Source organism: Poromitra crassiceps (genome assembly GCF_964638095.1).
Source record: "Poromitra crassiceps genome assembly, chromosome: 1".
NCBI classification, from domain to species: domain Eukaryota; kingdom Metazoa; phylum Chordata; class Actinopteri; order Beryciformes; family Melamphaidae; genus Poromitra; species Poromitra crassiceps.
In genome coordinates, this window is record NC_139623.1 from 58684233 (window position 1) to 58712016 (window position 27784).

General features: G+C 45.9%; 1 protein-coding gene across 1 annotated transcript; it reads right to left on the bottom strand.

Moving 5' to 3' along the window:
- Positions 1–554: 554 nt before the first annotated feature.
- On the bottom strand, positions 555–4880 carry sox4b (SRY-box transcription factor 4b). Its single transcript, XM_083636299.1, has one exon. It carries the CDS (start codon positions 4379–4381, stop codon positions 3236–3238), a length of 1146 nt encoding a protein of 381 aa, XP_083492425.1. The 5' UTR covers positions 4382–4880; the 3' UTR covers positions 555–3235.
- Between the last annotated feature and the right edge of the window lie 22904 nt (positions 4881–27784).

Below are 27784 nucleotides of genomic sequence, written 5' to 3' on the forward strand. Positions count from 1 at the left end.
CCCCAACACTGCATAGTCACAAGAAGTGTAAACACAATCAGAACTTCCGATTGTGTTTACACTTCCTGTTAGTCTCTCAAGCCAGACTGTCTCTTCTACATAAGGTGAATACATTGGGACTAGGTTTCCCAAAACCAAAATGTCACCTTCGATGTCGTTTATTCCATTTTAAAAGCTTTGGGGAAAGTGTTGCATTCTCAACCGAATTCATGACATGTTTACTACAATATTACTAGCTGCTGTGGTGTACTTAGCTTCCAAAAAGCATCTTAGAGCATTGCAATGTATTTTCAATATTTGCTGCTTTGATTTCTTAACCTTTTTAGCTTTTGGGGAAGTCACCCCTGATTGTCAATGAGGTGTGAGTCAGTGGACCAATAACCCGATGGAGGCAATGATAATCAGCAGATGACTCCATCCCCACTGTTCAGTATTGTGTATGACAATATTTCATCGCTTTTGTATAATTGTCCCACTGTGGAAACTAAATGATACAGTCAGTGAGCCATCACAAGTTACAGAGTCAAGAGAAGAGCTGTAGTTTCAGTTCCAGCTGAGATTTATTTCCTTCCTTGAAAAAAGTTCTGTACACAAGTTTATATGAACAATCTGACAGGCAGTGAATGGACACAATTTAGCTGGCATGACGTTCTTCCCCTTTCTCCCCGTCTCAAAAAAGGGTGGTTCCTTTGTTTATGGCATGATTAGAGACAATAAAAATGATAATTCTACACAGCATATTGCACAGGATGGATGAAAAATAAAGTTAATATATTTAAAAATGCTTTCATATATATATAAAAAAGAGTCCTGAACTGACCACCTTAAACGTAAGTAAGGGTGTGTAAAAGATAGCAGTTCTAGACAGTGCCTGTCCTCGATAGCAACAACGTACATAAACACACAATCTTTTTGCTTTATGATACAGTCAAATATACAAAGATCGATTTCACGTTTCATCATTTTTCCTAATTTTTTGTCTTTTTTCTTAAAAACACAACAGCTACTAACCTGAATCTGAAATACAAATGCTATTCACCATGCCATAAAGATACTAAAACAATTATTAGCTAATAGTTAGCTGACAAGTAGAAAAGATTATATAGCCTATTCAAATACAATGAGAAACGCGGTACAATTAATTGTTGCGGAACTCAAGTCAGCAATTTGAATATGGTTATTGTTGTTGTTTTGCTTGCTGTAGGCTATTGATTGATAGCCTGTTGAATCCAGTGGTTGATTGGCAAATCTTTTGACATCAATTCATAGAAAAGACCAGGAAATGAGTCAAATTTAAAGCTACAATCCTAATTTGTTGTCATAGGCAAGATATCTGACATGAAATGCAAAGGGGGTGGCTGTTCAAGATACTGAGGCTCTTGAAAGCACATGTTCACAAGGGGAAGCCTAGATAAATTGTGTTCCTGTTCCTTTAAGAAGCCAGCAGACTGGCACTATTGTAAACGTGAACTGTAGGCTGATTCAGAGGCTGATGCTGCTTTCAAGTGCTGTCGGAATTATTCTAGAGTTGAGGTGGGCGTACAACAATCACCCAACAAAGTGGTAGTCTAAATGGGACTATTAAAGTAGACATTTCCCCTCACATTCGAGTTGCTCAGAGAGCATGGAAACCGTGTCAGTAGCCTATTTGATGCCAAAAGTGACCTATAGCCTAAGTCTAGCCTACTGTCTAGTTTGCCAAGTAGGCTAAGTTAACTAAAACATCAATTTACACGCCTGATGCACACTCTCCTTCTACTGCTGCAGCACAAGGAATAAAAGCATGCAGTAAAAACTACATAGTTACAGGGTCCGTTTCGCTGTTTTTCTCGACCGAAAGCACTTGAATGGGTGACGAAACGTCGAAAGAACGAGATTACGAGGAGCACTTGAAGGCAACATGAAAACCAACCAGCCAGGGTCTTAAAATTAGGAAACCCAATACAGCGGTAGGCTACACACACCGATTGTTGACATCCCCTTTTTCGATATAGATTTGTACAAAAATACACTGAGAAAATAATCAAACTGTTTCCTCTCTTTAAGTGTCCAAAAGTGTGTACATTTAAATATAAAAAGAACCCAAAAAGTTTTGTGTTTTTAAAACTCTAGCCCTTCGCCTGAGAAGGAAACGTGACAGACACAGACAGACCGTGTAAGAAAAACAAAAACAAACGAAAGAAATCACGACGAGACCATACAAGAAATAAAAATGAATGATCAAGTCCAAAATGCTTGGCCCAGCAGCCTATATAAATACGACATCCCATATAAAATGATCTGGATACATGTACAAAACAAAGCTCAGAGGATGAAAAATCGTCAAGGATTTCTCTATAACATCTGAAATCAACATAAAAGAAGAGTTTTGGTCCTGAATCGTAGAGAATAAGTGTATAAAGTTCAGCACAGATTTGAAGTTGCGTTTGAATCCTGAAGTTTTGAAGAATTAGAACAGCTGGTGATTATTTCAATGTCCTTTTTTTCTAAGAGAACAACCGAAGCGAGCGCCACCTACCCATTTAAATAACCCTAATACTACTTTTGAAACTGCTCGACAGTCTTACAGGAAATCTCAGCACAAGATAGGAAGAGTAGGCTATCATGCTTACCATGTTTGTTTTTTGCTTCTTTTTGAGAAAATATTCGAGTAAAAAAGAAAAACATCAACCCACCTCGGTTTTATTACAAAAAGAAAGTCCCATCTCGGTGACACACCACAATAAAAATGTCGTACGAGTGACAGTCCTATTTCTGTACCTCTTTTTAGTGGCGAAGAAGTCCACTTGGCGATTGGAGAAAGTTGTGAAATGTCCCTTTTTTCATCATCATCATCAGCATCATCAATAACATTGATTAAGTGAACGGCGGACCGTAGAACGTGCAAATCAATCACAGTTTGTTCAGTTGAAAACAGTTGAGAGCTCAAACAGCGCTGCTTCACAGCCAGCCAGCCCCTCTCCATTTCTCTCAGCAAGCACTCTCCTGTTGTTTTCCTCTCCAACCCAAGTCCCACAGTCCGCGCACCCAAAGAAATGGTACAAAAAGCAAGTTTCGCTTTAGCCTATAGTTCTCCATGCGGGGACGCAGCTCTTGGGAACCTTTTAGTGGTAATCGTGGGATTCTACTAGGCTGGTATTACACAGAATATTGTGCCCACTGTACCAGGAACCCCCGTCTCTGTTTGTGGTCTTGTTTTTCCTCGCAGAACAACAATTACGCACAATTTACGCACTCAATATGTGAACACCAGGTTGGAGATGGTGGATTCCAGCCAGTCCCCGGAGATCATCTCGCTCACCTCGGGTGTGCAGTAGTCGGGGAACTCGAAGTGGGAGCCCCCGCTGCCAGACTCAAAGTTCAAATCCAATTCCCTGTCCAGCGCCGAGCCGGAGCCCAAGCTGCCCAGCGACATGCTGTCGAAGCCGGGGCTCGGGTTGACGTCGAGCAGCTCGTCCTCAAACTCCTCGTCGTCCTCGGAGGAAGAGGAGGACGAGGAGTGGGACGAGGCGGAAGAGTGGGAGCTGCTGCCCGGGGACGCGCCGCCCTCCTCCCCGCCCTGGTCCTCGTACAGGCTGAGAGGCTCGCTGGAGTCCGCTGAGGCGCTGCTGAGCGTCGGGCTGGCCGGCACGGTGAGGGAGGACCCCGGGCTGACGCTTATCGCGCTGCCCGGTCCGCCGCTCTCGAACACGCACACCCGCCTGGGCTTCTTGGCGTCCGGGATGTGCTTGGCGGCAGATTTGGACTTGTAGAAGGAGTTGTGGTGGAGTTCGGCTGTGTGCTCAGAGAAGGACGCCGCTTTGGTGCTACTGCTGCTGGAGAGTGATTTGTGGGGTTTGGGTGATTTGGAGCCGCTCTTCCTGGAAGAGGCTGACTTAGTGCTGGTGTTGTGAGAGCTACTGCCGACTTTCTCTCCCTTCTCCCCGCTGCCACCAGGCTTGGAGACGCTCGATTTCACCTTCTTCCTCGGGCGGTACTTGTAGTCGGGGTAGTCCGCCATGTGCTTGAGTCTGAGCCGCTCCGCCTCCCGAATGAAGGGGATCTTGTCCTGGTCTCGGAGCAGCTTCCAGCGCTTGCCCAGCCGCTTTGAGATCTCCGCGTTGTGCATGTCGGGGCTCTGCTCCATAATCTTCCGCCTTTCTATCTGCGACCAAACCATAAACGCATTCATGGGTCTCTTGATGTGGCCGCTGGGCGTCTTGCACCACGCCGGGTTCTCGACCCCCAGCTTGTCCGAAGACACGCTGGAGGAGCTCGGGGAGGGAGCGGGAGACGCGGCCGGGTCCAGATCCATGCACGCCCCGGAGTCGGAGCTCGAGTCCCCGGCGAAAAAGGAGAGCGCCTCGGCGGTGCTCTCTGTGTGGCTCATTTTCTGCACCATGCTGCCTGTTATGTCCACAGACAGACAGAGGCAGAGCAGACAGAGGGAGAGCGCGTGTGTTTGCTCTTTATCTCCCCCTCTCTCTGTCCGTGTCTGTCTCCTTCTTGATCCTCCGATTCACTTTAAAGCAAACTCAGCTCTTTTCTCTCCTTTCACAGTTTGAGCCGAGTATAAAAAAAGAAAAGGGCAAAAAATAATTCACTCCTGAGATGTGCTGTAAACTCGGTAATAGCTCAGTCCAGTGTCGCCTTTAAAAAGGCTAGATGTGTGTAAAAAGAAAAAGAAAAAAAAGTTAAATTTCCAGTTTGATAATACAGTAAAAATAGCCCACTCTCCTCTGTGTACCCTCTCTCTCTTCCTTGTGTCTTATAAAGTCTATTCAGTCGTGGGGTGACTGAACATATGCAGCTGGAGAGCCAGACTGAGTGGCACACTGCGCTTTGGCTGTGCGCTCTGGCACTAGAAAGGGCTCCCCAGTGCAGTCTGTCAGGTAAGTGCTTGTCTGTGCCCCTCTCCTAGAAACCAAACCCATGCGTGCTGAGAGAGAGAGAGCGCGCCTTCCATCTGCAGACCTTTGCAGTCGAGTTGAGTTTCAAGCAGCCCTCCAGTCTCGCCCCCCCCCCTCGCTTGCCTTTATCCTTTCCCGGAGATACAACGGCGATAAAAACCACCAATGGGACGCTGTCACTACCCTGCCTGCAAGCCAAGTCCACGCCCCCTCGGCGCTGATTGGCCGAAAAATGAATCTAATAATAATCAGCGCGTGCAATGAGAAGCCTCGTGTCTGACCTCATTCCAGAATACAACAAAAAACTTCATTTTTTTTAAAGAGACACTAGCTTATGTTATGGACCCCCACCCCTTTCTACTCTTACCACCACCAGCCCATGTGTATACCATTAACTTATTGCTATAGGAAGCTAAGTCGACTTTACCATATGGAAACTTTACATTGAGTACAGTTAGAGTACAGTTTGTACAGTTTGTTGCCTGGGTAATCCGTCACAAATACAGCCCTGAAATGTTAACCCCTGGCGCTGTACAGTATGCCTGGCAGATTGAGTATTGTCCTTATGAATGGTGCGTGTAGTTATTATAGCCTGAACTAAGAGCCAGAACACAGTGCAAAGCCATGGTGTGTCGGTCTTTAACATCATTATAGGTAACGTATATCTATATGAGACAGGCTCTATTCACACTATAGGCCTACATCATAGTAGCCTATAGTGTTGAAGTGATAAGTGATATAGGAGGTGTTTATTATGAGGCATCAAATAAGGCATTAAATAGCCTATTCTATGCTTTTCTGACACTATTGGGTTTTTGTTTATGTTGGTTGTTGTTGTTTGGCCCATGGTGATGACATCATAAACACGCTGTCAAACCAGACCACGTTCAACAGTTCAGCCTCTCAAAAAGACTCTCTCTCTCTCTCTCTCTCTCTCTCCTCTCTCTCTCTCTCTCTCTCTCTCTCTCTCTCTCTCTCTCTCTCTCTCTCTCTCTCTCTCTCTCTCTCTCTCTCTCTCTCTCTCTCTCTCTCTCTCTCTCTCTCTCTCTCTCTCTCTCATAACATGCCCAGCCAGCCCTCCCTTAACGCACCAGACAGGGAGGTAGAGAGGGAAGCAGAAGCAACTCTAGCGCGGCGCGCATGGACACGCGCACGCACGCACGCACGCACACACACACACACACACACACACACACACACACACACACACACACACACACACACACACACACACACACACACACACACACACACACACACACACACACACACTCAGTGCAACGAGTGAGTGCTGTACTCGGTGTAGAACGAGAAACAACACCAGAGAGCATAGGTGACAGAAAAACACATGGCTGTGCGCTTTTACGCACACAGGATTGTATCCATATATGTGCACGTTTTGGAAAGGAAGAGAGGAATGGGCTAAATGTAGCCTATACGCCCATTCATATCCATATAAAATAGTTTATTATTATTACTACTATTATTATTATTACCTAGTAGCCTATTAGTTAGGCTAGAGTAGGCAGCCTAGTGTTCATTCTCATGCCAAAGTCTCAACCCCAGCAAGTTCACGTGTTTCTGGGTCATCATTGTCATTGCCGGTGTAAATTCATACTTTTCCATTTAGGTGTTCCAGTGCCCCTACATCTGCTTTACCACCTCAAAACAGCTGCTGTGAAAAGGGCCTAACCTTATCAAGTAGGGCAGGCTATAGTGGTTCCCAAAGTGCGCTCCTCGACCTATAGGTTCCAGGCGGTTCCCCGAGCCAAAAAACCCCCCCATAGGTTTCACTCTTCCCACTGTTCTCTCCTTATCTGGGCTACAGTAGCCTATAGACACCTATCTGATCCAAGTCACACATACTTTTCTCTCCTTATCTGGGCTACAGTAGCCTATAGACACCTGTCTGATCCAAGTCACACATACTGTTCTCTTATTATCTGCTACAGTAGCCTATAGACACCTGTCTGATCCAAGTCATACATACTGTTCTCTTCTTATCTGGGCTACAGTAGCCTATAGACACCTGTCTGATCCAAGTCACACATACTGTTCTCTTCTTATCTGGGCTACAGTAGCCTATAGACACCTGTCTGATCCAAGTCACACATACTGTTCTCTTATTATCTGCTACAGTAGCCTATAGACACCTGTCTGATCCAAGTCACACATACTGTTCTCTTATTATCTGCTACAGTAGCCTATAGACACCTGTCTGATCCAAGTCATACATACTGTTCTCTTCTTATCTGGGCTACAGTAGCCTATAGACACCTGTCTGATCCAAGTCATACATACTGTTCTCTTCTTATCGGGGCTACAGTAGCCTATAGACACCTGTCTGATCCAAGTCATACATACTGTTCTCTTCTTATCTGGGCTACAGTAGCCTATAGACACCTGTCTGATCCAAGTCACACATACTGTTCTCTTCTTATCGGGGCTACAGTAGCCTATAGACACCTGTCTGATCCAAGTCATACATACTGTTCTCTTCTTATCGGGGCTACAGTAGCCTATAGACACCTGTCTGATCCAATTCATACATACTGTTCTCTTATTATCTGCTACAGTAGCCTATAGACACCTGTCTGATCCAAGTCATACATACTGTTCTCTTATTATCTGCTACAGTAGCCTATAGACACCTGTCTGATCCAAGTCACACATACTGTTCTCTTATTATCTGCTACAGTAGCCTATAGACACCTGTCTGATCCAAGTCACACATACTGTTCTCTTCTTATCTGGGCTACAGTAGCCTATAGACACCTGTCTGATCCAAGTCATACATACTGTTCTCTTCTTATCGGGGCTACAGTAGCCTATAGACACCTGTCTGATCCAATTCATACATACTGTTCTCTTCTTATCTGGGCTACAGTAGCCTATAGACACCTGTCTGATCCAATTCATACATACTGTTCTCTTCTTATCGGGGCTACAGTAGCCTATAGACACCTGTCTGATCCAAGTCACACATACTGTTCTCTTCTTATCGGGGCTACAGTAGCCTATAGACACCTGTCTGATCCAAGTCACACATACTGTTCTCTTCTTATCTGGGCTACAGTAGCCTATAGACACCTGTCTGATCCAAGTCACACATACTGTTCTCTTCTTATCTGGGCTACAGTAGCCTATAGACACCTGTCTGATCAAAGTCACACATACTGTTCTCTTCTTATCTGGGCTACAGTAGCCTATAGACACCTGTCTGATCCAAGTCATACATACTGTTCTCTTCTTATCTGGGCTACAGTAGCCTATAGACACCTGTCTGATCCAAGTCATACACACACAAAACCTTCACATGTCAAAGTATGCAGTAGTGGAGCCGAGGAGGCATGCAGTAGAGCAGGCGGCGTGAACTGCCGCTAGATGGCGTCGCAGAGCCGGATAGAGAGGACCAGCTGTGTGTGTGTGTGTGTGTGTGTGTGTGTGTGTGTGTGTGTGTGTGTGTGTGTGTGAGAGAGAGAGGGGGGGGGGGGGGGGGGGAGAAAAGAGAGGGAGAGAGAGTTAGGGAGGGTCACAGAGATCAGACCCGGCATCCAGAACACTATGGGGTGAATTACATAACGTCTCCCCACAATACGGGGGCATCTAAGCGATGCTAGTGCTACTGCAGAGTCTGTGTGTGTGTGTGTGTGGGGTGGGGTGGGGGGTGGGGGGGTGGGGGGGGGTGGATGGTCGAGGCCTGAAAGTTTTTTAAATATACATGGGTCACTGAAAGAGCTTTATATAATTTATGCTGGAATAGAAATAGATTTTTTATTTAAGTTTTTAATTGATTTTGTAGGACATTGACACAAATAAACAAATTAAGGCTGGGACTTTAACCCGTTCATTTTGATTAATTAATTACCGAAAAAATAAGCGTAAAAAAAATCAACGCATTTTAATCACACTTCATTTTTGCGCTCCAGAGACCAGGCATACCAATCATACCAATCCACAACGTGCATTGAGTGACATCTGACAACAAAGCCCCACATGTGGGAAGTGCGCTGTAACGACAAACATTTGCATATCAGCACTTCAAGCCTCCATTATCACCTCAATGATAAACATGTTGCAGCTAGCATGGAAGCCAGAGCTGCATGTAACGTTAACTTAGCCACTGATCATGCTAACATTAGTCCTAATACGAGCAAGCAGAGTCGCCAACCCACACTCGACCAGATGACTGGGTTCAGAGCCAAGATTAGTAACTTCACGTCTGTGCAAATACAGCAATATGTATTGTCTGTTCTAACTGAACAATCCCCTCAGAAAAACCCGTCGCCATCAGAACTCTCCCCCCATACCATACCTTACTAGACTCCTGAACCTCCTCCATACCCCATGTCCTGTTGGTCTGGTCTCCTTTTGTTTATGACTGAAAGTTCTATTTTAGTTAGTGAAGCTACTATGATGTCTGCATTTTAACCTGTGCCGATTGTGCATTTTAACCTGTGCTCATGTTTGCTTTTTAACCTGTACATTGGTCATTAATTCAGTCTACTGACTGCTATGTGCCAAATAAAGTACTACTACTATTACTACTACTACTACTACCTATATTCACTGATTCACTCATATACCAAAATCCATTCGAATTGAAAAATGTTGCTTCTTGTGTCAAATATTGATATGCGATTAAAATGCGATTAATTTAGATTAATTAATTACAAAGCCTCTAATTAATTAGATTTTTTTAATCGAGTCTCACCACTAAAACAAATACACAAGCACAAAACACAAAAAACAAAATTAACAACCAAAACAGTACAGACTACAAAAGCACAGCATCATCTCTGCAATGTTCATATTGTAGTAAACCTTGTTTGTTAGGGGTTTTAAAGATAGCATAATGCTGCCACCACCTTTGTTAGACCGGTCTGGTCCGGTGTCAGGGCCAAGAGAATGTTCACCACAGAGACTGTTAAGGTACAAAAGATACAACTTTTATTTAGAAACAAAAATTCATTAAAACATTAAAACAACACCCCCAAAAGGTCAACCCTCAGTGAGCTTAGATGCCCCCCAACTTCCCCCAAAAGCACAGCACTGCAAGTGAATTAGAATAACTTGGCAAACACACTGCCAGAAACACTGCACACCATAAAGCACAGCAACCCACTGCACACTAATGAAACGGTATGAAAATGCACAGCACTCTATAAGGACCACTACAAACTATAGGTCGGTCAAACCACATGCACAGTATGAAGATGCACAGCCAGGGGCGGACTGGGATCCTAATTCAGGCCGGGCATTAGATACCAAGCAGGCCAGGCCGATATGGGCCGACGCGTGTGCCGGCGTCCGAAGGGCGGCGGCAAAAAATCTGGGCCGTTTGAAGCCCAATTTGGGCCGTTTGAAGCCCAATTTGGGCCATTTGAAGCCAGATTTGGGCCGTTTGAAGCCCAATTTGGGCCGTTTGAAGCCCAATTTGGGCCATTTGAAGCCAGATTTGGGCCGTTTGAAGCCCAATTTGGGTCGTTTGTAGCCAGATTTGGGCCGTTTGAAGCCCAATTTGGGCCGTTTGAAGCCCAATTTGAGTCCAATTTTACAATGAGATGCACCCACTTTAACCCTGAATAAAGTAATAAAACCACTAGTAAACCAGTAGGCGGCGCCTGGCCTGCTGTTCAGTGAGTGGCCTGACTGCGAGCACCAAAAAAAAAAAAAAAAAAAATTTTTCAGGCCAGGCCACGCCAGGCCACGCCAGGCCAGGCCAGGCCACCGGGCATTTGCCCGACGTGCCCGATTATGCAGTCCGCGCCTGTGCACAGCACCCTATAAGGGCCACTACAATAGGCCGGTCGAAACCAACTTTCACCAATAGGAGGAGGCAGAGGGCCCCTCTAATCACTAATGTTAGGGGGTACGGTGGTGCAGTGGTAAGCGCTGTCGCCTCACAGCTCGAAGGTCCTGGGTTCGATTCCCACCTGGGACGCTGTGAACGCTGAAGGAATGTGTGCCCGTCCGCATGTCCTCGAGTGCCCACCGCCCGGGTGGGGTCGTCAAAAGGGCCTTCCTGTGTGGAGTTTGCATGTTCTCCCCTATAATATCCTGGTTGCTAATGTGGTTCCTCCTCTGGTCGTTAAGGGTGCCTGTTCAGAGGGAGGGGAACTGGTTGGAATAGCGTGAACCTCCCACGTGCTATGTCCTACCGGTGAAGCGTCCCCTGTCAGGTGAAAAGAAGCGGCTGGCTAACTGCCCATGTCTCGGAGGAAGCATGGAGCCAGTTTCGGCTCTCCCCAGATCGGCAGAGGGTGGAGTAGCAACCAGGATAAATAAATTAAATTTGCACTAATGGGGGATAAAAATGGGATAAAAAAAATCGGGAAAAATATATATATATACCAAAAAAAAAAAAAAAAAAAGCCTCCTAGGGCTCTTGGCAGGGTGATGAGCATTATTCGATTATATAGATACTGTAAATATTTCAAAAATAAATGATATAGACTAAGACAAAAAGACTTTGACAAGACAACAGAGAGTTTAAAACTTAACTCGCCCCGGGCAGACGAGACGTGGGGGTCGAGCATGGGAGTCTCCCGTGGAAAGACCATCAGCACAGTATCAGTCCTTGAAGGAGTCAACATGTATCCCACACATCCAACATGGAAACAAAAGAAAAAGCACAACCTAAGAAAAAATATATATGTAGGCCTATACATATGGGTGTGTGTGTGTGCGTGTGTGTGTGTGTGTGTGTGTGTGTGTGTGTGTGTGTCTGTGTCTGTGTCTGTGTCTGTGTCTGTGTCTGTGTCTGTGTGTGTGTGTATTGTTGTGCTCGCAGGAGCTGGTTTGGTTATGAAATATGATTATTAATAATTATGAATTATTAATATTCATAAATTTATTAGATTTGACAGAAAATATTGTATTCTCTGTAAGATTCGGGGCACCACTGTAGTTAAGGCTACAGACCTGTCTAAAAGTCAAGTTATGACTTGTTTAGACACCAAACCAAATTGTCATATCAGTCTCATAATGATATAGTGTACATTGTACAGTTAATTGAAGGTCAAAGTTCGTAAGCTTCTGTCACAGATTTCCACAGATAAAATACCTCATGAATAACCACCAAGATTCATAGCATTATGTAATAAAAAGATTTAATAAATCACAATATCAATTGACATTAACATAATGATTAAAATATCAGTTCATCACATTTACTTTTATGACTAATACTCTACCACATCTATCGCTAATAACTAATATGAATCAACATTATATCACTGTGTGTGTGTGTGTGTGTGCGATGATTTCCGTCTGCCGGTCCGAAGCAGGCTTGAATGTGTGTGTGTGTGTGTTAATTAGTACTTGTGTGTGTGTGTGTGTGTGTGTGTGTGTGAGAGAGAGGAGGAGGGAGGAGAGGGCGGAGTGTCTTATGTCACCCCAGGATTGGCTGAAGGGCTGATCGTGTTAAGACCGCCTCCGTTTCAAAATGGCGGTTTTGCCGAATTTAGGAAGGGACTGTTTAGCCTGGATCACTCGGTGTGAGTGACTGATCAAACTCTCTAATTCAGCTTAACTGTATTCTTGCGGGTAGACATTCTGAACACCTCCAGACCGTTCCAAGCCTAGCCCTTTCGGTTGAACGGGCTCAGCTGGGAAGCCGAGAGAGTGGGAGGGGGAGAGAGGGAGAGGAGAGTGGCCCACTGGTGGCCGCTAAGTTCGTGCTGAACTTGGCGCTCACCAGCTCTGCCTCCGACACCCTTAGGCGTCTCTATCATTCACCAGTGTGCGAAACATTGTACATCAACATACACGGTAATGCATTTTCACCCAAACTGCCCAGAACCATTAAACCATAAACTCTCACGCGGATTCACTCTGCTAAGTGAATCGTTCCGTTGTTGGCACGGCTGTCCTGTGCGCTGTGGGTTTGGCTGAGTTGACGTCGGGGCCGACGTGCGATCTGGCCTGGGCAAGCATGCAGCGGACGTCTGATGGGGGTCGACGATGCCGGGGGTGGACGTGCAGTCTCTCTGCTGGTTGAGTCGAAGGAGTGCTGCGGCTGTGGCTGGATGCCAGCCACGGTGGGTCTTTTGCGTCCTTCGTCGGCTGTTGGTTCTGCGACTGGGGCCACGGTGTGTCTTTTCTGCAGCCGTTGGTTTGCCCTGCTGCGGTGTGGCGTTCTTCTTCTTCTCCTGCACGTGCGGTGCGCTAGGAGGGTCGTCGTCAGGCGGTCTTGCCTGGAAGCCTAGTCAACAGCTGGGCGTTGTGCCGGGCTGTGGCAAGTCTGGAAGCGTAAGGGGTTTTTCCCTGTGACTTATAACGCTAAACCGACTTAAATTAACTGAGATTAAGTAGAGCTATCTCAGTTACGCATGCTCTGTCTGGTGGGACTTAAGGCCTTTCGTAGGCGATCCCTGGGCCTGCTGTGGGTTCGGAGTCCTCTGGTGGCTGTGGTCAGGCCTGGTTAGGCCTTTGTTTCAGAGAGGGTACAGAGAGCGGGGGAGGGGAGCCGCTTCCTGGCTCCTCCAGTCCTTTCCGCATCAAGGTCTGACGGAATCAAAAGCTTACTGTAGACTCATAGTTAAAACTGTTTCCCAACAGTTTTGTTGGATATTACATATTAAAATGAGCATGCATGGTGGGCCAATCACATCGTTCGGTGAGTTGGGCTATGCCCAGCCCACTTGTGTTATTTGAGTGGGCTCACCCCATTCTGTAAGTTGAGGCAAGGGAAAGGGGGGTTTTATGGCTTGATTACCCTTAGAGATAAAACAATGGCCGGAATCCTTTGAGGCTCGGCCCCCAGCTGTGCTGGTATGGGTAGGGTGTGACCCAGCCCACCAAATGGTACAGTGTTTGGAAGGTGGGGGGAGAATCCCCCTCACTGTCTCTACAATACACTCAAATGTCTTACATTCAAATATATCAGTAATACAGTACAGTCCATAATGTGTCGATCACAACATCCCCCCTCCTCGTCTGTGGACTGCTGTCGACCTGCGGTCCGCAGGCGAGGATGAAGGGCTGTACAGTCAGTTGTGGTAACTTTCGGTCACCATGTCCATCTGTTCTGTGGGATCAAAGTGTCATATTCTGTCTAGGCAGTTCATAGTTCATCATCGGTTCAGGCTTGGTTCTGGGCAGACTCCTAACCATACCTAGACTCATTACCATATAGATAATACAACCTTAAGGTCACATACACAACATCATTTCAAAATCAACAGGGTAAACAGGGAAGGGCAGGAGGAGAGAAGGAGAGAGAGGGTGACAGGGTGTGATTTTGAATGTGTGCTGCATTCCAGCAGTGTTTGTGCATGAGTCTCCGTTTTTATGTAGCTATGTGCCAAGCTCTGTCCTATTTTGATGTGGAATGCCTCTAGCCTACATAGAGATAAGGGTGAGAGCCGAGTGACAGGTGACTGTCAGGGGTGACAGGATGGCTGCAGCCAGTCACCCGCCCTTCACCGAGTTTGATGTCATTTCCTCTGGTGGGAATGACATCCTCTGGTGTCTTGAATGCCGACCCTGCCCGTCAGGCGTCTGGCGCCCGTTCGGATGTCTAATTGGGTGGAGGGCCTAGTGTGCTGAGGAGACTCATGCCGTTCGCGCCCTGTGGCGCGACTGTGATGTCTCTTTGGGCAGCAACTACCCCCCTTGGCTCGGTTCTGCAGAACCGGGTGGTCTGGCCTGCGTGGTGAACGTGTGTGTGGTACCGTCTCTGGGTCCACACACACGCGGTTGGTGGGTTGAAACTGGCCATTTCTGCTTTTTGCTTCGGTTTCCACCTCCCACGCTATTGAGGCGGTTTTGAGAACCGTGCGCATGTTTCGGTCATACCAACGTGTGTCTAGGGCTACGGATGGGCGCACCAAGTCATGCAGACCGTCCAGGAAAAGTTCCTTGAGACGTGGCACGTCTTCTTGATCCGGGCCATTTCTACCTTGACTATATATCTTCTTCAAACGTCTAAAGTAATCCCTAGGATGTTCCTGGTAATTCTGTTTGACGTGTAAGGCCGCGTTCCTCCCCGCCGCTGGCTACTGAGTAGAGATATATTCTTCGTCCAAGGCTTCGCGAAGCTTGTCAAAGTCATCTCTGATATGGGAAGGTTGCGTTTGGATAAACGCACGCACATGCTTTGAGCTCGTGCTCCATATCAGTTGTGCTTTCTCTCGCGGCGAGGCGTGTGGCAGAGCCTGCGAACCACGTTCGACTTCGTTGAGATAATCGGTCAAGTGTACCTCGTGACTGGCGGGATCGAACAAGTCGATGTCGTTGGCTATTGACTCCAGTAAGTGATAGCGTGACTCTGCTTCTCGGAGAGAGAGTTCTGAATCACTCTGTTTTGGCAGTGGAGGCTGCAAGAAGGAGTGGCCGTTTGCCCGATCGGGCACCAAAGCGCGACTAATGTCATCATTCCGGGGGTCCCCCCTTTCGGGGGGAGGGGTGGAAGAGCTGGCTTCCTGTTTCCTTGGTGGACAGGAGCTAGAAAGTGAGTGAGGCTGGATAGCCTCTTGTGAAAAAGACCTATCAGCGCACCCGTTGGTGGCCTGAGCAAATGACGGTTTATAATGCACAGGGCGGTAGTCGATCGACTCGCCACGGGCGTGATGAATGGGAAGCCGGTAAGACACACGTTCCTCCCTGCAGGGGGTTGCAGTGTGGATCGTTTTGTCATAACCGGAAGTGGCGCTGTCAAGTCGTTTGACTGTCAGCGGTTTGTGCTCTGAGGTGGAAGTCAGAGCTGGATGAAAGCGTGAATAACGTCTGATTCTACACGTAGGTTGCTCGGATGAATGACTGACTGGTATGTCAGAAGCATGGAAGTCGAGCTCGGAATCGGATGACGACTGCTGGGCTGAATAGCCTGAATCAGTTTGCTCGTTGTGAGAGCGGTCTCCCCCCTTTCGCGGTGTGGTGTCGCGATGCCTAGGGGCGCGGCTGCTTGCCAGCGCGGGCGCTAGGTAGTGTGCGGGGGTCTGATTCAAGTCGAGGGTTGGTCTAGCCCTAGGAGGCGTGTCAGCCTCCGGTTCCGGCGGGGTTAAGGCCTTCTGGTGCTCTCGCTGCTTGGAAGCCTTGGCTGTTTGCCGTGCTATTACTGCTCGGGTGGTCACCGACACCATGGGTGGCTCAAGAGGGATGTAGGTCGTTGGACCCACCTGATCTGCCAGTGTTTCCTGGCGTCCCGGTTCTGGTGGTGAAGCCGGGGATCCGGTCTGCACACCTTTTTGGCTCTGTTGCAGCCGGGAAACTTCTGTACGCAGTCGGGCTAATTCTGTTTGGCAGACCTGGGCTTGTCGATGCAGGCCCAGGTTGGCCTGCAGCGTAGCTTGACAGCTGTTGCGCAGTCTGCCTATCTGCGTCTGGTAGACAGTGGTCTGCCGCTGATGCGCAGCGTCCTGCACATGGAATCTGCGATTTTGCAGAAAGAAAATAATTCCCAATGGAATTATTAGGACCGCTAGTGTTAGCATTACAATGCTAAATTCATCTGCTCCTCCTGTGGGCGGGCAGATGAGAGAGGCGGCTACCGCTTGCAAGTCGGTGGCGGCCATCTTAAAGAAAGTTTCAGCGCTGACCATCTTGTGGCAGCGCAGACTCATTGCGATGAGTCAAGCAGCTGTTTTACTGCTGTCAATTTTAAGCAAAAGGTGTGTGCACTCACCGTGTTGCTATGGCATCAATGCCGTCAATGCCCACAGTTACTAATCCTAATTAAAGAATCGCCCAAATGTGACAGTCTCTCTGTGAGTTAGCTGCCAATTGCATGCAGTTAGTTTGACATCTCTCAGCTGTCACTCGGCTGGTGTCTGCTGTCAGTGTCATCAGGTGCAGGTGTCTGCCTGTCTTTCGCATGCAAATTCACTGTGACTGGTGGTCACAGGGCTTTGTTTACACTTTGTCTCTGGCTCTGGAGGAGACAGGGTGAATGTTTTTGAATGCTAATGTGAGGGGGGGGGGGGCAGCCTGACTTCCCCCCACCCTTTGCCAGTGTGGCTTTCAAATTAGCATCAAAGGTTCCACTTAAAAATGCGCAGCGCTGTCTATTTACTTCTGTTAAAGTCACTCTCTGATAGATGGAACAATTGCTATCTCTCACAATTTAGGTTGAAGGCACAGTGGGAAACAGTTTGTTAACTGTGGTTTCTAACATAAAAATGGAATCAAGGATTTTAAACTGAGCTGTTGTCTTTGGGACTGTTTTGCTCAGAAATATTCAATACAAATCCTAACTTGTGTTAAGATTATGGGAAGATTCCATATTTTATGATTAGAGTTCCTTTAGTGTCTTCTGACGCATGTGATTTGCTTGGCAAAGCGCTATAGAAAACCTGATTTTGGAAAAATTTGAAAATTTTCGATTTTTCAAAAATGTATGAATTTTTATTATTCATGCATATCATATCTGTGGAAATACTGATATTAGAATCCTCAAACGGGACGTCATTTATGTTGTGCTCGCAGGAGCTGGTTTGGTTATGAAATATGATTATTAATAATTATGAATTATTAATATTCATAAATGTATTAGATTTGACAGAAAATATTGTATTCTCTGTAAGATTCGGGGCACCACTGTAGTTAAGGCTACAGACCTGTCTAAAAGTCAAGTTATGACTTGTTTAGACACCAAACCAAATTGTCATATCAGTCTCATAATGATATAGTGTACATTGTACAGTTAATTGAAGGTCAAAGTTCGTAAGCTTCTGTCACAGATTTCCACAGATAAAATACCTCATGAATAACCACCAAGATTCATAGCATTATGTAATAAAAAGATTTAATAAATCACAATATCAATTGACATTAACATAATGATTAAAATATCAGTTCATCACATTTACTTTTATGACTAATACTCTACCACATCTATCGCTAATAACTAATATGAATCAACATTATATCACTGTGTGTGTGCGATGATTTCCGTCTGCCGGTCCGAAGCAGGCTTGAATGTGTGTGTGTGTGTGTTAATTAGTACTTGTGTGTGTGTGTGTGTGTGTGTGTGTGAGAGAGAGGAGGAGGGAGGAGAGGGCGGAGTGTCTTATGTCACCCCAGGATTGGCTGAGGGGCGGGCTGATCGTGTTAAGACCGCCTCCGTTTCAAAATGGCGGTTTTGCCGAATTTAGGAAGGGACTGTTTAGCCTGGATCACTCGGTGTGAGTGACTGATCAAACTCTCTAATTCAGCTTAACTGTATTCTTGCGGGTAGACATTCTGAACACCTCCAGACCGTTCCAAGCCTAGCCCTTTCGGTTGAACGGGCTCAGCTGGGAAGCCGAGAGAGTGGGAGGGGGAGAGAGGGAGAGGAGAGTGGCCCACTGGTGGCCGCTAAGTTCGTGCTGAACTTGGCGCTCACCAGCTCTGCCTCCGACACCCTTAGGCGTCTCTATCATTCACCAGTGTGCGAAACATTGTACATCAACATACACGGTAATGCATTTTCACCCAAACTGCCCAGAACCATTAAACCATAAACTCTCACGCGGATTCACTCTGCTAAGTGAATCGTTCCGTTGTTGGCACGGCTGTCCTGTGCGCTGTGGGTTTGGCTGAGTTGACGTCGGGGCCGACGTGCGATCTGGCCTGGGCAAGCATGCAGCGGACGTCTGATGGGGGTGGACGATGCCGGGGGTGGACGTGCAGTCTCTCTGCTGGTTGAGTCGAAGGAGTGCTGCGGCTGTGGCTGGATGCCAGCCACGGTGGGTCTTTTGCGTCCTTCGTCGGCTGTTGGTTCTGCGACTGGGGCCACGGTGTGTCTTTTCTGCAGCCGTTGGTTTGCCCTGCTGCGGTGTGGCGTTCTTCTTCTTCTCCTGCACGTGCGGTGCGCTAGGAGGGTCGTCGTCAGGCGGTCTTGCCTGGAAGCCTAGTCAACAGCTGGGCGTTGTGCCGGGCTGTGGCAAGTCTGGAAGCGTAAGGGGTTTTTCCCTGTGACTTATAACGCTAAACCGACTTAAATTAACTGAGATTAAGTAGAGCTATCTCAGTTACGCATGCTCTGTCTGGTGGGACTTAAGGCCTTTCGTAGGCGATCCCTGGGCCTGCTGTGGGTTCGGAGTCCTCTGGTGGCTGTGGTCAGGCCTGGTTAGGCCTTTGTTTCAGAGAGGGTACAGAGAGCGGGGGAGGGGAGCCGCTTCCTGGCTCCTCCAGTCCTTTCCGCATCAAGGTCTGACGGAATCAAAAGCTTACTGTAGACTCATAGTTAAAACTGTTTCCCAACAGTTTTGTTGGAGATTACATATTAAAATGAGCATGCATGGTGGGCCAATCACATCGTTCGGTGAGTTGGGCTATGCCCAGCCCACTTGTGTTATTTGAGTGGGCTCACCCCATTCTGTAAGTTGAGGCAAGGGAAAGGGGGGTTTTATGGCTTGATTACCCTTAGAGATAAAACAATGGCCGGAATCCTTTGAGGCTCGGCCCCCAGCTGTGCTGGTATGGGTAGGGTGTGACCCAGCCCACCAAATGGTACAGTGTTTGGAAGGTGGGGGGAGAATCCCCCTCACTGTCTCTACAATACACTCAAATGTCTTACATTCAAATATATCAGTAATACAGTACAGTCCATAATGTGTCGATCACAACAGTATAAATACATATACATACACACATATATATATATATATATAGCCTATATATATATATATATATATATATATATATATATATATATATATAATGTATATATATATATATATATATATATATATATATATATATATATATATATATATATACACACACACACACATATATATATAGCCTATAAAAAAAAACAGGTGAGGCGATATGTTCAGGTTATATGACTGGGTGAACAGGTAACGGCCACGGGTCAGGCTGGCCAATGAAAGCTTGCGGCAAGATGGCGCCAGAAGAGGGCAACTCGCTTGTGGGCTCCGTACAATTGTAAATAACATAGGTATTTTTAGGTGTTTCTACGTGTTTTTTAGTTTTCTAATTGCTTTCTTATTGTATATAGCACAGTTTCGATATTGCCTGTAAAGTAAGCCTGGTGAGACTGAGCAATATGTGTCCACTTTCCGCACAAGATTGAAGTTAGCGTGTGACGTAGCAGGACGTAACATGGCTGCAGCTAAAGATAAAATGAAAGCTCGGTATGATAAAAAGGCGGTAAGGCGATCTTTCGATCCAGGGGATAGGGTGCTGCTAGCTGTCCCAGAGTCGAGGGACCCCCTGGGGCCTGGGTTCATGGGACCGTATCAGGTAGTGAGGAAGGTTGGGGAGGTGTGTTACCTTCCGAGTACTCCCGACAGACGGAGAAAAACGAGACTTTGCCACGTGAATCTGTTGAGGCGTTTGTGGGTTGTACAGGGATAGAGGCAGACGACGATGCAGGCGGGGAGGGTCTGGAGCTGTCTGGGCCTCCGCCGGAAGTCATTAGTGCACGTCTGTATAACTCGCGAGCTCGAGTGGAGCTGGAAGCCGGGTTGGGTCATCTCACGGGAGAACAGCAAGACGATGTTTTGCAGTTGATAGAGTCACACCTTTCTCTGTGTAGGGACGTCCCGGGGAGAACACCTCTGGCGGTGCACAATGTGGATGTGGGTGAGTCGTGCCCCATCAAACAGCATCCATATCGTTACCCCCCATGGAAAAAGAAAGTGATACAGGAGGAGGTAAATTATATGCTGGACATCGGCGTGATAGAGCCGGCTGATGTTGGCGTGGAGTTCACCGGTGGTGCTCGTGGCACAGGATGGGAAAGCGGATTGTTTTTGCGTCGATTACTGTAAACCTAATCAGGTGACGAAAGCTGACGCTTATCCAATCCCGTTGCTAGACAATTGCATTGACCAGGTTGGGCAGGCGAAGTTTGTGACTAAAATAGACCTTCTCAAAGGCTATTTTCAGGTTCCATTAACCAAACGAGTCAGCGAAATCTCCACCTTTGCTACGCATGACGGTTTGTATCGTTTTCTAGTGATGCCATTCGGGATGAAAAATGCTGCCGCGACGTTCCAACGTCATATGAATACGGTCACCAGGGGATTGAAGAACACCGTGACGTATATTGATGACGTGGTGACGTATAGCATGACATGGGAGGAACATGTGCAGCAAGTGAACGAGCTCTTTGAGCGCTTGGCAGATGCTGGTTTAGTGATCAATCTGAAGAAATGTGAGTTCGGCAGAGGTAGGCTTACCTACCTAGGGTATCAGGTTGGGTGCGGTTCAGTGCTGCCTCGGGCGGCAAAAGTGAAGGCTATTCTAGAATATCCTGTCCCGCAGACCAGGTCTCAGCTGCTGCGTTTCCTGGGAATGTGTGGATTTTACAACAGGTTTGTGAATAAGTATGCCCATATAACAGCGCCTCTGACCAACCTGTTGAGCGAGAAGGTGAGGTGGACTTGGGGGCCGGAGTGTCAGGAAGCGGTGGAGCAGGTGAAGGGGATCCTGGCTAGTTCTCCGGAGCTTAAGGCTCCAGATTTCACCCAGCCGTTTAAGCTGGCTGTTGACGCTTCGGAGGTAGGAGTTGGTGCAGTGTTTCTGCAGGAGGAAGGTGGAGAGGAAAAACCAGTAGAGTATTTTTCTAAGAAGCTAAAGAAACATCAGAAAGCATACTCGACTATCGAGAAGGAGGCCTTGGCGTTGGTCTTGGCTGTCCAACACTTTGAAATCTACGTTGCTAGCAGTGATACTGTTCTAGTTTACTCTGATCATATTCATAATTCTCTAGCATTTCTCGCGAGATTTCGGTGGAGTTTAGTGCTGCAACCGTATAATCTCCACGTTAAACACATCTCTGGCAAGGAAAATAAAATTGCCGATGCCCTGTCTAGAGGCTAGGAAATGTCTGATTCACAGAAGTTAAAGGACTTTGATCTTGCTCTAGTGAGTATTGTATAACTCTTCTTCTTTATTTAGGACGGAAGGAGTCCTGGTTTTAAAAGTTATGAAATATTGTTTTCGAACTTAGAATCACCGAAAATAACCCGTATATATATGTGTAAAATATTGGTGTAAAAGGGAAAATAGGTACGAGTTTAGAAGCGATAAAGAGAAAAGGGGAAAAAAGTCTTTTGGTGTAAACTCGGAAATTAAATGTAATTATTAAAGGTGATGGATATTAATTTATTTTGTGATGCTAAGTTTTTTGTATCTTTTCTCTTTTTATAGGGTTGGGAGTATGTCACAGCTTGTTACATGTTACCCCTGATTAATTGGTATTACGTAGCCAAGGTTGTAATCTAGGAAGTGGGAGTGGCTTAGAGCTAGTTATATGACGTGGCATTTCAGGTGCGCAGGCTCGCTCTGCCATTTTTCCTCTGCCAGTGTGATCACGGAAGCCATATTCTCTCTGTCGCACCTGTTTCCTAGTTTTCTCTTAATCCCCCTGTTTTGAGATATTTTTGTTCAGCATCAAAGCCAATACACGGAGGCTAACCCTGACTAGCCTCCATACCCCAGCTTGAGCTGGCCAAGTGACGCTATCTGCACAGCCCGACCTGCTGTTTGGGCCGAGCGACATGCTAGGTGAGTCCACTCCCTATTTTCATACCTTCCTAAGTGACAACCTTTTTGCTCAGTTGGTTCTATTGTTGTGTAGCGGGTCTGGTTCAGTTAGACACGAGCCTGATCCTATTTTGAGAACCGGACCCCCTAACAACCCGCATAACAGCCTGTTCTCCCTGTTGCCCTCAGGGAGAAGATCACGCACAGACAGGGTCCCGAAAGCACGCACAAGCCGCTTGTGGGACAGTTTCTTTCTGCAGGCCATGAGACTCCTCAATAAATAAACCCTCAATAACCCAGATTATTGACATTTGCACACCTCCCTGCACACCCGGACACTTTTTTTTATATACATTCCATCTCATTCTATTAATATTTAATACCTTTACTACCTATTTATTACCCTTCGTATTTTAGTGTTGCCACAACTGTCTTACTAGTTAACTATATTGTCCTATTGTTGCTGCTGTGATTGTGTTTGTTGTGATTTTGCACCTATTTAAAACTGCACCTTGTCTGTAACGGAGCTTACAGCATAAGAATTTCACACGTGCGTACTTGTACTACGGAGTGACAATAAAAATCTTGAATCTTGAAGGAGGCGGAGACTTGTAGCCTATTGGGTTTAACCACATGGTGTTTTACTGAAGGAATAAGTGTGTGCTGTACAGAATAAACAGAAATAAACAATATGTCAGCTCATTTTCATAGATCTGAATATCATATTAAACAATAAATGCAGGCATCTTAATATATCCATCAATAACTTAAATTGTATAATTGTAGGTTACTCTATCCATAATTCATGTTTAATATATATAATTCATGATGATTGAGTAGGCATAATATAACCATAAATCAAATTCTGGTCATAATTAAAATTATAAGTGCAAACTGTAAATATTCTAATGCATGCATATATTCAAATGTCCATTGTCATTCAGAAGGTGATCAACCCTGTGCAGGGCATAAACTAAATAGTGAATGGCAATATGCTGCCCACAACTTCAGTTCCCCATAGTGAGGATCCCTTGAATAAAACTTCTGTTTCTCCACTCCACTTCAAAGTGTTGCATGGAATGGACTCACATTTCATTCTTGGATGCTCAAGGTCTCAGAGGAGTTGTTGGCGCATTGATGTGGCAGGCAGGATGGTTCAGTCAGAGTGATCATCAGAGACCCTCAAACACAGCCCCCTAAATCCTCCTCAGGTGGGCTTCAGGTGTGCAATCACTGATTCACTGATTGCTTGCAGGTGATTCCCATGAGCCTTTTGACTATATATATATAGTGTCTGATAATGCTTCCTCCTACGACCCATTTTCTCCCTTTATGAAAGATAGAAACTCACTCCAAACCAACAAATAACGGTTATTTATGTTCTGTGGGCAGTGTGGACCAGTTACCATTGTCAGTCAGTTGACATTAGCTCTATTTGAAACCAGTCACCAATGCCAGCATTTTAATAGACAAGAATGCAAGTTTATTTAAAGGACATTGAGCCCTATCGTCGTACAGGCGCTATCGTTTGCGCACCAGTTTGCCCACCTCTTATGCCATCTTCCCTTATACTATCGTCTCTCTCCACCATCCAGTTTTGCGCTGGGATCTAAGGGCAGACACAGGTGTAGGCATGGCTCAGGCGTGTCCACACAAAATCATGGCCTTTGCCTCTTCGCCTGCCTCCCGCAAATGTCATTTTGCACTCTGATGAAGATACCATCGCCAGGTTCTGAGTGTAAACACAGGTTTGGACCATGTGCGCTGGAAGCAGGGGGACATGGGGACATTTTGTCCCCCTTAAAATTTGGTCCCCCAAATTTTTCAAAATCTGAGGGGGCAACTGCCCCTGATGCTTAGAGCCCACTTTACACTGTTTACACAGCCTGTGATGCTTGTTAAAGCCGTGATCGTTGTGCAAGGCCGGATTAACCATAGGGCAACCGGGGCAGGTGCCCGGGGCCCTCGGGGTGAAGGGGCCCTCCAAAAAAAAAAAAAAAAAAAAAATTTGTCGGGCTCATGTTGGGCTCCACAGAACTATGACACAAATCTAAGACCAATCAGGACAAAATAAAATGTGTTTCCAAGAAGATTAAGTCTGATGATTTAGTCTCATTGATGTCTGTGGGCAAGTGGTGACCAGGGGCGCGGGAAGTGGGGGTGCTTGTGGTGCTGCGGCACCCTCTGCTGTTTTGTATTGGAAATGTAATGTCAATTATATTTTCATCATTGTAAAGCGACAGCACAGTGAAGAGGATATTAATGTGAAGATTAGCCTCTTCCTTTTGCTCTCAGAGTGCATCAGATTCATGCATTTTACTTTAAAATGTACAAAATTTCTTTGTCCAGGGGGGGCAGAGCCCCCCCTAGAAACCCCCCAGTCAGACTAATATCTTTATCCTGCTGGTGCTACCTCTTTGCAAAGCCTAGAATCGCCTATGAGTGAGTGAGAAACTGAATCTCAGAAACGGAATAATAACATAACATGTCTGTCTTTTAATAGTATGTTTCACTAATGAAGCTGGCCAGCTACATAACCAGCTGACCAAACTGTTGTTGTTGTTTTGTTTTGTTTTATATACTGCTCTTTACTCTGTGACGCACCTGTATTGCACTGCATTTTGCTATTTCTTATTATTTTAATAATTCTTATTTTTTACTATGTTATTTTACTACTGAACTTTACTGTCTACAGTTACTATTGCTGTAATGTATAATTGTGTATTGTGTTTGGACCCCAGGAAGACTAGCGGTCATTTTGGCGGCAGCTAATGGGGATCCTTTTAAATAAACAAATAAACAAATAACAGTATAATACTAATGTTAATTTAAAATGAGATATTCCTCTAAATATGGCGAAAAAACATCCAAACATCCGGATGATGGGTAGGGGGGCCCCTGGGAGCTTCAGTGCCCCGGGGCCCCTGGGGGTGTTAATCTGGCTCTGTCGTTGTGGGATTATTACACCTGAGAGACAGACAGACCCAGACTCTGTACTGCACTCACTAATGCACTTTAGGATGGCTTGAATGTGTGGTCATTGGCTGCTGCTATAATCGTATATGGTTATTGTTATTTTATTTTTGTGTTGAGATGACAAGTTTTGCACTGTGTTTCGAAGTTATAATAATAATAATAATAATAAAAATTCAGTGTTTCTGCCTGTGTTGCTTGTAGTGATATGAATACTCCATCAGAGGGCAGATCCTTCCTACCCATGCTCCTACCCTACATAATGAAGAAGACCTACTCACACAGGTGTGCTAGATAATTAGGAGGCCAGGCTGCATGTCTGTCTGTGTACCTGTGTGCTCTTATGAATAAATCCACACGTCTGAACCCAGGTTTCTTTATTGAATATAAGAAACATTACATGGTACCAGGAGTGCAAGTGTCATGGAAAGTGTGAAGCCGCCTGACGCTGTGAATTGGACAGGAAATGTGGACTATGAATGGAGGACATTCAAACAGCGTTTTATGCTGTACCTGCAAGCCCTCGGACTGGATACCAAACCAGATACCAAACACAATTGCCTCTATTTAAGTGTTTTTTTTATTTTTATTCTGTGTACTTTCTCTTGTGAAGCACCTTGGGATGTCAGTTTTGATTTGAAAGTGTGCTATACAAATACAATTCATTATTATTATTACGGTATTATTAGATGCACGGAGGATAGCACTGCTTCTAACCGTCGCTGGTCCTCAAGCATTGGAGGTATTCAATACATTTGTGTATGCCGATGGACAAGATAAAGACAAGTTCGACACAGTTGTAGACAAGTTTGATGAACACTGTTCACCAAAGAAGAATGAAACCTTTGAACGCTATGTGTTTTGCTCACGCACTCAGCAGCCTGCTGAGAGTGTGGATGTGTTTGTGACTGACTTAAAGCTGAAAGCTAGAACATGCAATTGTGGAGTTCTACATGACTCAATGATACGTGATCAGCTGGTGTTCGGCATAAATGACAGAAAAGTCAGAGAACGGTTGTTGCGGGAGACTGAACTTACTTTGGCTGGAGCCGTGAGGATATGCCATGCCAGTGAATTAGCACTGCAACATGCTAAAACATTCATTGATGGTGATAAAGATGCCCCAATTGCAACAGTGTCTGGACGGGTACAGAAACACAGAAGCATGGAGCACATCATAGAGGGCATAGAGGGAGTACGGGTGTATGTGGATGACATCATCTTGTGAGGATCCACACTGGAGCAGCACAATGAGAGGCTCATCAAAGTGCTACAAAGCATCCAGAAAAATTTACTAAAATTAAACAGAGCAAAGTGCCAGTTTGGTGTGAATGAAATCATCTTTCTGGGAGACAAGCTGTCTGGGGCAGGTGTTGAGCCAGCCAAGAGCAAGGTGAAAGCAATATTGGAGATGCCCAGGCCTGAAGATAAACAAGCTGTGTTGAGAGTGCTGGGAATTATCACTTTTATTGGCAAATTCATACCAAATCTGTCCTCAAAAACTGTACACCTGAGACAGCTGCTGCATGACAGATGTGAGTTCGAGTGGACTGAGAATCATGAAGAAGAATGGGCACGACTAAAAACCACTCTCACAACAGAACCAGTGCTGACATTCTTTGACCCATCCAAAAAGATAAAGATATCCACTGACTCGTCAAAAATGGGATTGGAGCTGTGTTGCTACAGGCTAATGGGGAAGATTGGAGACCAGTCGCCTATGCATCAAGAACGATGACGGAAACAGAATGTCGCTATGCACAAATTGAAAAAGAGTGCTTAGGACTCGTATGGATTTGAAAAATTCCACAGCTATGTTTATGGCCTACCAAAGTTTGTGGCAGAGACAGATCACAAGCCATTAATAGCTATCATCAAGAAAAACCTCAGCGAGATGTCACCGCGAATTCAAAGACTGATGATGAAGCTCCAACGCTATGATTTTGATCTGACGGAACACCAGGAAAGCACGTTGTGCTGGCTGATGCTCTGTCCAGAGCGACGACACAGAGTGAGAGCTCCACAGAGACTGATGTGAATCTGCATGTGAACCTGCTCACTGAATCATTGCCTGTGTCTGACATGAAATCCAAACACATTGCAGCTGAAACAGAGAAAGACACAGTGCTGAAAAGGCTCTTTTCTCTCTCGCCCTCTCTCTTTCTCTCACTCTGTCCCTCTGCTTGCCCACTCAGCGAGGAGGAAGCTGCGGTCACAGATATGATGCTGTGGCTTTTAAGGGGGGTGGACATGATCACACCTGTGAATAACTTTGGGCATAAACACGCCTATATGAAGGTTTGCCCCGAGTTGACGCAGAGTGCAGCGGGGCAACACGCCCACAATTAGTGCTGCACGCGGCGCTATTCAGATGCAAAACGGGCGCTAATGCAAAATTACCGCCTTTGCGATGATAGAGCCCAATGTCCTCTAACTATGAAATAAATTTGAAATGAAAATCAATGTAGCGTAAATGTGTG